Raw genomic sequence first — 13,735 nt, forward strand, 5'->3', positions numbered from 1 at the left:
TGATGTAAAGCCACTCCCCATGACAAGTAATCCTGCCCCCAGAGGACTGTGTTTGCTAGTGTTACAGAAAACGTTCTTGTGAGGAGTTTACACAGTAAATGTGAGATTCCGCCGTTTTTATCTGAGGGTTAAATAAGAAAGGGAGAAGCCCGCCCCTTTGAGAAGACGCCATTTGGTAAAAGTCTCTCCTGAGTGAAATAAAAACGTTCACTTAACGGTTTCACTTTTTTTTTTCTTAGAAACTGTCTATCTATGTTAGCTAATTGCATAAGGTCAGGCTCTCACTAATCAGGTGAGACACAGGACCTTGTATTAGGAGTAAAATCCCTCCGGACTTGTTACTTGCTTGCTGGATTTTCATGGCTCTGCAGCCTTCTCTGTGAAGAAGTTAAACTTCTTGCCTTGCCGAGACGCTTGACCTTGGGTGGTTGTCTACCTGGCACCCCAGATGCTTGACTAACATCCCAGCAGGAGCTCGTAGGTATCTGTGGAGGGGAAAGGGCACCGCAGGCATAGACTTCTGCCCAGTGTAGATTCTAATGCTGTATCTCATGAATAAGTCTCTGTCCTAGGCTTGGAGGCCAACTTACAGTGAGGACAAACTAGGCTCATTCCTGTTTATGATTAAATCTGTTTCCCAAGGGTTGGGCTGTGCCCCACCTGAAACCCTCCAAATTGGTTCTGTGCTGTCTGTTCCAGGAAACAGCAAACAATGTCTTTGTTTCAAAGCTGTTGTGACTATCTTGCAACCCTACCTTTGTTCCAAAAATTATTGTAACCATCTGTTGTCAAGACCAGCTCATCATGCTGCTCCTGTCACTGCCTGTGTCTGCCAAATCTCCCATATGGAAACCCCCTAACTCCCCTGAGCTATAAAAACCCTTATCTTGCCCATGTCCAATGCTGACCTCTTGAGCCCTGCTTTAGGGGGAGCCAGTGTGTGTATATGAACAAAAAAATAGTGCTTACCAGTTGGGGTGATCTTTTAATCACAGTACTTGGGAGGAAGAGGGCAGGTGGAGCTCCATGAGTTCAAGACCAAACCTGGACTACAATGTGAGTCCGGAACAGAGAAACTCTGTCTCCAAAAAAAAAAAAAAAAAAAAAAAAAAAAGAAAAAAAAAAAAAAGAAAAAGAAAGAAAGAAAATAAAAATCAAAACGAAAAGCCAAAATATTGCTTTAATTAATTTGGCCATGATGGTTTGATTGATGGTCCCTTTAATCTTTGGGAATACCATTTGGAGGCTGCAGTGAGATCATGACCCTTCCCCCTAGCCCTCTGGGACTGAAGGGCTGCTCCCTGTGATGTGCACGCCTTGGAGACAGTCTAAGGCCGGAAGACTTGCCTGTGGTATGGTGAACTGCCTCAGTGAATGACTATCAAAAAGAGGGGCAAGCACGGGTTTATGGAGGCCCCTTGGTAAGTCGTAGATATTCTCTCTGACCTCTGGTTCTGTGGGATCCCGATCTGGGGACGTGGGGAATTCTGATTAAGATCCAATAGGTCTTAGTCCAGGGCTGCAAGGGAGAAGTCACTTTATGTATCTTGTTACTTGGGAGTTTGGCCAGGGCCACCAGTTTTTGTTTTTGTTGTTTGATTTTTCTGACCCTCCTTGGGACCCTGGGGATCCCTTGGTAAGACTGGGAGCCAAGAAATTGGAGAGGTCTGGCATATGAGCACCCTTGGCAGGAGTTCAATGTTCAGGCTGCAGAGCAGAGGAACGAACACCGAGGACCTTCCGAGATACGGGGAGCCAACAGATTGGATAGGCACGGGACATCAGGCATGACTGGGGCGGAGATGGAAGTCTGAGAGGCCCGGCCTAACTGAACTGGGGAAAACCCGGCACTTCTAATGGGTTCCAAGTGCCTGGGTTGTGCAAGGGGGCAATTGCGCAAAAGCCTCTTATTTCTTTCTTTCTTTTTTTTTTTTTTTTTGGAGCTGGGGACCGAACCCAGGGCCTTGCGCTTCCTAGGCAAGTGCTCTACCACTGAGCTAAATCCCCAACCCCAAGCCTCTTATTTCTTAAAAATACTTCTTTGGTTGAATCGGTGAATCTTTGAATTGCCCGATCATTGTCCTTGTCCTTGTTGTTATATTGGTCTCATGTTTGCTGTCTCTGTACCGTGTATTTATTTCTGTGCTCCCACAGTGAGTCTTCTCCAGTTACAGAAGAATTTAGGAGCCTGGACAAGCTCTAGTTACTGCCACTCCCACAACACTAGCATGTCCTCCTCCCAGCCCAAGGCACAAATCTGCTGCTGCCTGACAAGGCTGCTTTGATAGCTAGACTGAAAATTCTCTGCCTCTGATCTTTCTGACCCCTGGATTCAGTTCAGCAGGATTCAAATGACTTTTGGATATAAATAATGTGTGTGTGTACGTGCTATTCTGCTGAAGTAAAAAGCTGGTTCTGGAGTTGTAAAGTTTCTGTCTTGTGTCAGGTGAGCCACCTGACTTTGTAAGAATAAAAAAAAAAAAAAGCAAAGCAGAGAGGCTAAAAAAAAAATAGAATATTGATTTCATCTGTCTTGAACTTCTTTAAGATATAAACCTTATCTCAAGATTTGTAATTAATTTTATTTAGTTTCTGTACCTCAGGATTTATGTTTATTAGATGTGGTTAAAATATGTAGAATCTGTAACAAAAATTGACTTAAAACTTATAACACAGGGTTCATAACTAAAAAATTTTACATAGGTAACCTTACCTTTCAGGCTGTAAAACTCAGCACATAGACAGCACCACCTGCCAAAACAGGCCACCAAAGTCAGTATTTCTGGACAAGTCTCCGGATGTGCCAACCTTGCTTTTTAACCCTGGTAGTTCCTCTTCTAGAGAATGCTATTCCTGTAAACTGAGATCTGCCAACCCAAAACATGGTTTCTGTGTTTAAAGTTTCACCCTGAGAAAACTTAAAGCTACTGGGATCCCAAATACCCAGTGTAATCGCTGGCCAGCTAAAGTTCGGGCCACGACTATAAACAGCAAATGCTAACCACCAGAAACCGGGATATTCCAGTTTTCTGATGCAGTAGTCTGCATATGACCTAATCCTATAGGATGTCTCTCTTTACCTAAGGTCTACTCAGGCTAACAGAGGTTGGCTAAACAATGTACATCTACCTAACTTTCTAAATCTTAGCTATTTTGGTAAACTAAGTCATACAAGAAATCACAATATTCTGCAATGGTGCACTATGAAAGGACCAGGAAAGTAAAGTTGTCGGTCTCTCTATGGACTATATTTATGGTTTAAAGTTTTGGTAAGTTTTATTCAGCCTTCCGTATATGTTTTCAAGGTTAAACCTAAAACAGGTAACTAAAGTTTATTAAAAATTAAGTACACTTAACAGATGACCCTCAAAGCTCTTCAGAGCTCTGCTGAGTATGACATTTGAAATGTTTAACAGGAAATATGACAGACGGAAATGCCAGATCCTAGTGGCAACCCTAAGGTCTCCAAAGAAGATGGTGGGGGCACAAATGACTCCACCTGGATTGGGGTAAGGCTACACTGGGGAAAATTGCCACTGCCACCAGGGTTCTGCTCAAACTGTGGACGTTACTGCATTGGCTGCCCTGCTCTGCCTTGTCACAGCAGGCCAGTTTTTCTAAGTTTCTTTTCCACAGGAAAATCCTATGTGACAGCTGAAGACCAATGACCACTGCCACCAACGAAGCCACAGAGACCACAGGAGCCTAGGGGTAAATGCTCAGTTGGTAGCCAGTCTGTCATTTTAATTGATAGACAGGCCATTTGTATTATACTTCCTGCTATAATCTTCTCAGATCTCTGATGGCTTTGACAGCTAACTGTACCACTATCAATTTAGCCTGACCAATGCAGTTCATATCTAAAAAATCAGGTCTTATTTTTTTAGAGCTATTAGGTCACCTGATGAAAAAGGCAAATTTACAGACAGATTTGCCTCACTGCAGACTTTGTGTTAAAGGGTAAACAACTTTACAGTTTAAAAGGGACTTGTTTTGCAAAGACTGTTTTTAGTAATCAACCACTTATGTCAAATGGTAATAGTTGGATAAAAATGTTTAAGGTTTATATAAATTATAAAGGTCTAAAAATAATTTAAATTATAACCATCTAAGGATATAAAAGCCTGAAAAATTACAAGGGTCTAAAAACTGATTTAAGATATATGAATACAAATTATGCTACCGTTAATTCAAAATTTCAAAAATTTAATATTAATCAACAGAGTTCTGATAAGCTACTCATATAGCCTTGGTAAAGGACTATTATCAGCTATGAGCTCAAGATTTTTAAAATTTCCTCTGGTTGTCTTTGAATATAGACTTAAGGATGCTTCTTATCATGCTAAAAACCATCTCTGTCCAATCTGTAGATATCCAGTTCTCCAGACAGGGAAAAAAAATGCAACAAAAGAACGTTTATGCTTTGTTACTACTCCAAGGTCTGAATCTTTTCCAGAAAAACTCACAAGAAAAGTGAGTTTTACAGACACGTGTTAGCTGTTTTTTTTTTTTTTTTTTCTACAAATTGGGTTTCGGTACAGATTACAAACAATGAAAATGTAAGCCTCAGGGAGTTGAGAAAGTCAAAAGACCTAGATCCGCCTCTCCCAGGCCAAGCAGTCTCCAGATAAGCGCTCCTGTCAATTGACAGCCTGTTTCCCTGCCTATTGTTTATTTCCAAGGGGAAACGCCAAATACAGAGGTTTCCTCTAAGTTCTTTAAGTTCTGTATCTGTCATGGCAGAGTTCCACTCGGCTGGTAGACACCATCCAGAAATCAGGTGCGGACTACAATTGCTCCAAAGGTGAGCTCCGCCACTCCAGCCCCAGGTAGTCCTTCAGAACTGGAAAGCCCTGGACTTGCTGAAAACTGACATAAAGCAGTCCAGTCGATGTGATTCTTGCTGTCTCTTTAGCTGGGTCAGCAAACCAAATGCTTCTGATAAATACCCCACTGCCCTAATCCCTTCCCAGCCTTTAGCTGATATGCCAGCCTTCCTGAGCTCTCACCACAGCATCCTAATTTCAGCAGGAAGTAGTTACAGAAGAGGATACGCAGCCCTTTATCCTCAACAGAAGGCTGGGATATTAGATTAAAAGAAACCCCCCTGGCAACAGGGCAAGACGGATACCTATAGTACCTAGCGGTATACCAAGATTATATGGCTGAAGATTTTGATCTTTCTGTGCTAACCAAACAGGCATAATTTATGAATGGGTATACATTACAATTTTTGTTTCCCCTTAGATAAACAATGCCAAGACTTTATCAAGGATTTGGCAAAGACACTTTAAGACAAAGGGGTAATGATGAGCCCACCTGCCCATTTTAAGCTTAAAAGACATCTAGTAAAACCAAATTAGGCTTTTAAAAATCAAACCTCTGTTTCCTCAGGATTGGACTATGCCCCACCAGTAACCTTAACTACAAATAGTTGTGTGCTGCCTGTTACAGAAAACTGCAAGTATGTCTATGTTTCAAAAAGTTGTCATGACCATCTTGCAACCCTACCTTTGTTTCAAAAGGTTATTGTAACCACCTGTTGTCATGACAACCTTGTCAGGACTGACATGTTATGCGGGCTCCTGTAACTCTGCCTATTTGCCTGCCAAACTTCCCATTTGGAAATCTTGCTTCAGTTAAGTTTGGCCATGATGCCGTGGGTCAGCAGTGGTCTTTGCATCTCTGGGATCAGTACAGTCTTACGGAGTCCTCTTTGATTTGGTTTCCTAATCCAAACTGATTCAAGTTAGGGATCCTTACAAAATAAGATGTGATGTATCATTCCTCTGCCCTGATTTTGACTCTTCCTTTCTCACATAATAAAAAGTCCAGTTTCATCTCTTTCCACCTAACCTCTGCCCTTAGCTCCTTTCTCCCACACTAAACTCTTCATTTCCAGTACACAGTAAGCAAGCTTTAAGCAAGTTTAAAACACAGCGTATTGTTCAATCATGACCTCACATATCTCTATAACTCTAGTGTGCACAATTCTATTTTAAAGGATAAAAATCCAGCCTAACTGATGTTTGACTTTACACACTTCAGGGTCAAAGGGCAAAGATTGGAAAAAAGCAGTTACATAATCACAGCTTTTCTTTTTTTCAAGCTATTTTTCAAAAATCAAAATGTGTGTTTTTGATTTTTTTCTGGGAAAAAAAAAGGCATAAATTTGAGGTAAAGGCAGTTATCCTCAGCCATAGGTAAAACATATTCTCTTAGGTCAAAGAACTCCCTAGAACCATCAGTGTTTTTTCCCTGGCTTTCCCCAAACACATGCAAATCCACTCAGAATCAAGCAGACTTGCTGCTGGATGTGACAGACTGGTTTTATGCAGCCAGAGAGATGGATTAATGATCTCAGCAGAAAGCTGGCATGTTCAAGAGATTTAAAATACTTTTTTATATAACCGCCTTAGCCAAAGCTGTTCTAGGGTTCAGAGGAACCCCAGTTTCCCGGGAGGACCTTGACTAATGGCCAATCTCTAAGCAGAGGGGAGGACAGAGCCTGGTGTTTGTGTCATGATCAGGTGTGGAAGGGCTGGGGGCTAGGCAGTCATCAGAATCAATTAGTAGGTTGGGAAACTCAGCCTTGCCAACCATGCTCGCACAGCCCTTCAGAGAAGCGCTGACCGGAGACTGGAGACAGGATCCATGGTTAAGTCACAGGGCATCTTCCCCTGTTCCTGTTGTTCCCCTGTTCCTGCCTGTTGCGTCATAGACGTTTGCAGAATGCCTTATTTTATGAGACTCGCTTTGTTCTTGTTTTGCCTGATGGCTCTTGTGGAGAGCAGAAAACCCAGGAGGAAGAGATGGACAGGGCACCTGGAAACATCCAAGCCAAGGTAGGCTTGCTGGGTGAGGAGGGAGGAAGGGTATCTTCAGTTAGGTTTCCCCAGAAGAGCTAGTAGTTACCTCCTTAAATGTCCTATTAGGATGCCCCAACTAGAGGGACCTCCGCCTTCCCAAAGTGCTGACATTCTGCCATGGCTCTGAGCACACAGCCATGCTCGTCAGACTTGATTCTGACACCCGTGTGCATTAAGAGTGTTTTGGTAGATGGCTCAGACTTGAAGGGCAAAGATCTCTCTGTGTTATTGATTTTTGCTGCTTTCCTTCTGTTAGGTTATATCCAAGCAGGGAACACGAAGTTGGCTGGGAAGATTTCGGTCAGGAGTTGTAGGGCAACTGTATACAAGGACTTAACGTGAACTAGTAACAAAACGTTCCATGTTGAAATATTTCACGGTGGCAGGCTGCTCGCAGAGCATGTGTAGCCCAGAGTTGGAGCCCCAGCATGACAGAAATAGCCAAAATGTAATTGAGGTGGTCATTTTAAAATTCTTTATCAGAGAGGAACTTGAACCTATTAATGGGCTTGGTGCCATTGTTCTGAATTCTAGAGAATTTGTTTGCTACATTCTCAGTAATACATGCACAGCAACCATGAATACCGTTGCAGACGTTTCCAAGAAATACGGATCAGGCCCAGCATTTGCACTGGAAAATTGTTGTGTTAAAAAAAATCTCCACTCCTAGTAAATCTGGTTTGGACCGATGTACAGAACTTGATCCTCCGAGCTAAGGCACAAGGGCTGCTCAACATGAAGAAGAAAGAACAAACAGACATAAACACCCTGGGCGGAATGGACAAACAGACATAAACACCCTGGGCGAAATGGACAAACAGACATAAACACCCTGGGCGAAATGGCTTGCACCGGTCTCTCCAGTGTTCTGAGAATAGTCATAAATAATAACGTCTTTGTTGATCAGTTTGTTTGTTTACTTGCAGAACCTTGAGTATATGAGATGAATTGTTTGGGTCAGTGGTCTTCAAATATTTTTGGCCATGGACTGTTACTGGTAACAGTTTCCTGAAATGTATCTCTAATATCTCTCTCTCTGTCTCTCTCCCTCTCTCTTGCTTTCTCACTCTCTAACACACACACACACACACACACACACACACACACACACACACACAAACAGTATTGTAGATAAGCATACTAGCTTAAGTGTTGACTGTTTATTTTCAGAAAGACGCTAAAAGTAAGAAATTATAATAAACTTCTAGCACTTCAGTGGAGACGGCCGCTCTGGGAAACCTGGATCTCGCCGAGGGCCTGTCTACCCAGTCAGGGAGCACAGTCCAAACTTATCTTGGTTATGTGTCCAGGAGAACAGGCCGGAATCAGAAAGGGACCTCAGAACCCACCAGGTCCAGCTGCATTTCTGAACTCTGATTTTGGGGAAAGTGATCAGGTGTGGTGTGAAAAGGAGATTGGGCAACCCTGCTGTGAGCCATTTAAGGGTCGTCACAGTAGAATTCTACAATCTTTTTGATTCAGACGGGTACTGTGAACCTTGAAGAGGGGCTTAGATCACAGTGTTGGTTAAAAGCAGGAAAGCAACACTGACTTGTGGGATACTCTCCCACTGAGAACATGCTAGAAAATGGCGTGAGTGTCTCAGGGGTGTGAGTCACTCTGGTTGCTGGCCCACTCACCCTAAAGGAAAAGTGTTGCAGGAAACGGTCCCCTCAGAATGGTGCCCACACTCTAGGACCCCACTCAGCAGCCTGGCTGCCCCAACTTCTGCTGATTCTCAGAAGACACAGAGTTTCACTTGACACTATGTGGCACTAGGGAAAGCTCCATTCTGACACTCGGAGTGAACATCATCTCTTTAAAACGTGCCCCATGAGGAGTTAACCTGAGAAAAAATGAACATAGTCTCAGGATGTGTACTCACTAAAGCAAAGCTGTGAAAGGCTAGGAAGCCCAGAGCAGGCTCTTTCTGGCTCTCTCAGGACATGCATGTGGTTGATCACGGTGGATATGAGTCTCCTCAGGGGTCGGGGGATGCCAGTCACGCTTCTGACACTTTAGTTTTCAAAATTTCATTACGTAGGAGCAATGTAATCTGACAAGTAGGAAAATATGATCTCACCCCTTTGTTCTCAGCCTTGGGACACTTCTTAGAAGTCTTGATTGCATACAAACACTCGCTCATACACACATAGCACCCATGTGCTTCTAGTCACAAACACACAGTGTACATGGTCTTCCTCACATAGTCACAGACAACACACATGTTTCTATACGCCACATGCCTTCTGTTAACCTGACGGCCTTCCTTGTATCCTGTGGCAAGTTACTCACACAAAGCAGTTATTCTGGTTTTTAAGACCTGCCTCTGATTCTCTGATCTTTGGTGGTTCCCTGTGCTGAGCTGCTGCCAGGGGGGTATGTTCCATTCATGGAGAACGTCCTTGTTCTTCCTGTCTTTCTGCCTCCTGTTTGCTTCTCTTTCCTAATGGCGGAAGCCAAGCTCCAAGTGATGAGTCTGTTCTTTCCCATGTCTGAGCCTGTGGCTTCCTTCTTGTTCTCCTTTCCCATCAGCCATCTCTCTGGACCCCATCCTTTGCCACTTCTCTGGTGGTTTTCATCATGGCTGTGATGTTCTGGACCAGGACAGCTTCTTCTGCCCATCACCCACGCCCCGCCCACCAGTAACTCTTGCTGGTGCTAAGGAGTGGAGAGGCCAGGGACGCTGCTCTCTGGCCAGGCAGATTTTTTTCCCCAGTCTTGTTGACTTCCGTTTCTCCAACTGAAAAATAAGTTTGATGATCCATGTGGAGTGCTTAATATTCACAGCTGAGTACCCACACGGAGCAGAGCCACCTGCGAGACCCAGTGCTAGGATTACTGTTGTTAGCAGATAAACCAAGATCCAGAACTCGAATCTGCGCCCATATGCACAGCTGTCCACAGGCGTGGTGAGAACTCCCTCCCCTTCTAATTTTCTTCTCATAAAAGGCCAGGTTTAAGGTCTCCCAACAGTTCTGACTTCTTACCAAGAAGGCGGGGCTCAGAAGTTTGGGTCTAATAGCCAAGCCTGACCAAAGATGAGTGGAGAAGCCCCCTCATGACGAATAGCTCAGGGACCAGGAGAGCCTTAGTGACACTCCTGTTATCAAACAGCTAGTCCCTTAAAACAAAAAATTCCTGAGCCCCAATGGCAACGGATTTAAACCTGCTGTATCCTGTCCGGAGTGACGGCATTCTGTAACTTCCTGTTTGCTAATGCTTCCCTAGATAGCTGTGGAAAGTGTGTTGACAGGAAGGATTTGCGCCTGTGAGGCAGAGGGCACAGTTAATGTCTGTGATCAGCTAAGCCCTTTGAGCTCCTCATCCACCCCGACCCCCCTCCCTGCAGTTTTTGCAGGGGATCTGCTTATGGCGGTTGTGCTTCCGGGACTGAGCATAGATTCGCTGCAAACCTAAAGACGTTTATAAAGACTTCCAGTGGAGATATTGGGAGCAACAGAGTTCAGTAGCTGTGTTGGTTGGGTTTTGTCAACTTGACACAAGCTGGAGTTATTATATAGGAAGAGAGAACTCCGATTGAGTAAAATGCTCCAATCAGATGGGCCTGTAGACAGGTCCGTGGTTTTCTTGATTGACAATTGATGCGAGAGGGTCCAGCCCACTGTGGGCGGTGCCACTCCGGTGCAAGTGGTCCTGGGTATAATAAGAAAGCCGCCTGAGCAAGTCAGTCAGCAAGAGGCCATGCTCCATGGCCTCTGCATCAGCTTCTGCCTCCAGGGTCCTCCTTGAGTTACTGCCCTGACTTCCTATGGTGATGAGCTGTAAGCTCTAAGGAGAAATAACCCTCCTCTCCCAAGTTGCTTTTGGACACAGTGTTTCTCACAACAGAAACCTAAGAAAGCAAACCTAAGGCAGCAGGTCAGAGAGTAGCAGTACAAAAAGAGCCAGGCTTTCTTGTTATGTTGCACAAGCCTTTGCAACAGAATTTCTTGAGTGCGCTCCCTTCCATGTAAATCCATATATAATTCCATGCATTGCTGTCACATTGGCATCTTTTGTGTGTGTGTGTGTGTTTGGTTGGTTTTTTGAGACAGGGTCTCATCATGTAGCTCTGACTGTTCTGGAGCTCACTCTGTAGACTAAGCTGGTTCTGAACTCACATCTACCCACTCCTGCCTCCCAAGTGCTGAGATTAAAAGTGGTTTCATTGTCATCTCAAATCTTCACCTGGAGTTGTATAGTTTAATCTTAATATACTCTAGGGTGCTGCTATGCCTATACCCTATACCAGCTTTAGGGTGTGTGTGTTGGGGCAGGAGGTGGGGTGTCCTGGCCTGTTCTTTCACATGGTAAAACAACGTCAAGGCTTTCCTTAAGATCGTCTGGCCCCTCCTGTTCTCTGATCTCCTGACTTTTCTGTTCTGCCTCAACTCCTCACACTGCCTCTGTCTGCAGGATCAGGCCTGGTCCCAGGCTTCAGGGAGTGTGGAAGTCCCTCAGGGACCCCTGGACATGACTGCTCATGCCCAAGGGGACTAGACGGGATCCAAGGCCTGTGTCTAGTTCTAGTAGAGAAAAAGCTGAGTGAGCTTTTCTTCTTACCCTGTTCTTCTATGATGGGCTTATCTAAAGGCGAATCTCGTCACTGCATCCACCTCTGTCCGCTCAGCACCTTTTATTGCTTTCCCATTGCCTTTCAATAGGCAGAATCCTTCCTGTGGTTGATTGTTAAGCTCTGCCTGACCTGGGGCTCGCCCGTTTCTGCAATCAGTAATGTTCATATTCCCATCCGCGTGCTTGGCCCTTTTCTTTCTCATCAGCCTGTATAGCTGAGGGTGTGGGTCCCGTATCAAGTGCCTCTGTGGTACCCAAGTGGGGATGTGGAGTTTAAATGTTGGATACAAAGGCTTAGAGCAGAGAGATGATGATGGCTCCCATATGCTCTGGCAATGCAAACCCAAGAGGCATGCTGGGACATAGGCTTGGTGACACTGGAAGGAGGGGTGAGGGGAAGGGGAGGGCAGCAGCACAAGGGAACAGTCTGGGCAGGCAGAGGGGTGGTAGAACCCCCGAGTGTTTTATTTTGAAAGACAACAGTGCCCTGATTTCTGTGGGGTAGCACAGCACAGGCAGGCCTGAGGCTGGGCATTGTCACCCATAGCAGACAAGGCAACTGCACATGGATACCAGCTCTTAGGAGAATTTATTTATTCATTTATTTGGGGGTGAAGAAAAATTTGAGGCTAAAAGGACTTGTGGTGGGGGCAGCAAAACTACTTCTACATGGTACTACTGTCACGACATTTACCCAGACCTTTAGAATGGCCAACACCAGAGTGAGCCCTGGGTCAACATGGACTCTGGTGGTAATGATGAGTCAGGGCAGGGTCATCGACTGTCAAAAAGGCCCTGCTGTGGGAAGGCATGTGGCTAATGCGAGTTGCATACAGAGAGGAACCCAAAGACTGGCTGGCCCTCTGCTTACTTTTAGTTCAGAGTTTAATTACACATGGGAATGAGCCATGACAGAGGGGGAAGCTGGGGACTGGCAGTAGTGGTTGAGGGCGAGGAAGGTCAGATAACTCTGTGAGCCCCATCACCTTAGAACCTTACAGTAGAAGAAGACGTAGGAAAGGGGTCTTCTTGAAGACAGATAGAGTCAAAAGACTTGGTGGTGGGTCAGCTAGAACCAGCTAGACTGATCCAGGTCATGGCTGCCGAGTCTAAGGTGTCCCATGCCCCTGGCACTTTGCTTGCTGTCCCTGTCCCTGTCGGCTCAGTCTGCCCTTTCCTCTTCCCTCCCGGTCTCAGAAGACCTCCCAAGGCTCATCTCAATAGTTTCCCGGCCAACCCTCTCTCTTATTCTTTACCCGGTTTGTAATTTTACATCACTCGGCACTCCCTAAAGTGACGCCATTTACCTGTTCACTTTCTCGTTGTCGTCTCCACTGCTAGGTCACAAGCCCCTGAGGATGCAGGCAACACTGTCCCATGCTGTGAACACATTAGGCAGAGTAGCTGCTCCCAGGAATATGTCAGGCAAGTGAACATGATCCCTGGCATTGGGTACTGCCAGATGGCTGTCTGTATGGATGGTGATATCCCCAGATGAAGAGGGAGAGCCAGGTGGACTCAGACCCTCACTGGAAGTGAGGGAACGAATGGGAGGCTTGGGGCTGTGAGATGGAGAGAGGCAGCCCAAAAGAGGCCCTAAGCTGGAGGCTTAAAAGAATCTGCGTGGCTCAGGGGCCTTGCCAACCCTTAAACTGGCACTGAGTTCATGATAAAATGTTCTGTGGTCGTGAATGCGTTACCTATACTGTCCAAGATAGTAGCCACAAGCCACGAAAGTTGTTCTTGAGCACTTACATATGGCTGCTATGGGAGAGAAACTGGATGTTAATTGTATTGAATTCTATAGAAGTTGCAAATGGCTACCCGTATCTAATGGCTGCTTCGCGGATGTGCACAGCTTTGAACATGTACTTCGTCCCACAGTATTCCAGTGTCTGCGCAGAGCAGGCAGAGGATGAAAGTTAAGACAGGCGTCTCCGAGGCCCACCAGTCTCCTGTGGCTTCAACAGGAAACAACTGCTCTTTCTAAAGCCGAATGGGTGGGGCAGGAGCTTGAGAGGAATGAGAGGATGAAGGAGTGGGAACACTCAGGATGAGAGCGCCCATTAGCTCTACCGCACCCCGGGAGTGGGGCACACGGCAGCTTGCAGGTCCTGAGAGAACCTGCGGCCTTTCATGTGTTGGTCACCTCACCTCTTAAGCCATGTGGTTAGCGCTGACCTGCATCTGGGCACCCAAAAAGCAGGGCCAGAGTAAAGTCCTGCTGGCTTTCAAGTTCCACTTACCCAGCATTCAGCAGGGCTTTGGAAAGTCCCACACTTCTACCT

The 13,735-nt window shown here is 45.4% G+C and overlaps 1 protein-coding gene across 6 annotated transcripts in view; it reads left to right on the forward strand.

Moving 5' to 3' along the window:
• The first annotated feature begins 650 nt into the window (after positions 1-650).
• Positions 651-13,735, forward strand: part of Gabrr2 (gamma-aminobutyric acid type A receptor subunit rho 2) — a 43,692-nt gene continuing 30,607 nt past the window's right edge. For 3 of the 6 annotated variants that reach the window (XM_039109380.2, XM_039109381.2, XM_039109384.2), the window contains exons 1-3: positions 651-1,421; positions 3,417-3,509; positions 6,795-6,845. In XM_039109380.2, coding sequence (XP_038965308.1) covers positions 1,375-1,421; positions 3,417-3,509; positions 6,795-6,845 — 191 coding nt within the window. In that variant the 5' untranslated portion in view covers positions 651-1,374. Of the gene's footprint in view, positions 1,422-3,416; positions 3,510-6,564; positions 6,846-13,735 lie in introns of those variants that run through there. The other 3 variants (XM_039109382.2, XM_039109385.2, NM_017292.2) reach the window with 2 other exon arrangements.

This window comes from Rattus norvegicus, chromosome 5 (genome assembly GCF_036323735.1).
Source record: "Rattus norvegicus strain BN/NHsdMcwi chromosome 5, GRCr8, whole genome shotgun sequence".
NCBI classification, from domain to species: Eukaryota; Metazoa; Chordata; class Mammalia; order Rodentia; family Muridae; genus Rattus; species Rattus norvegicus.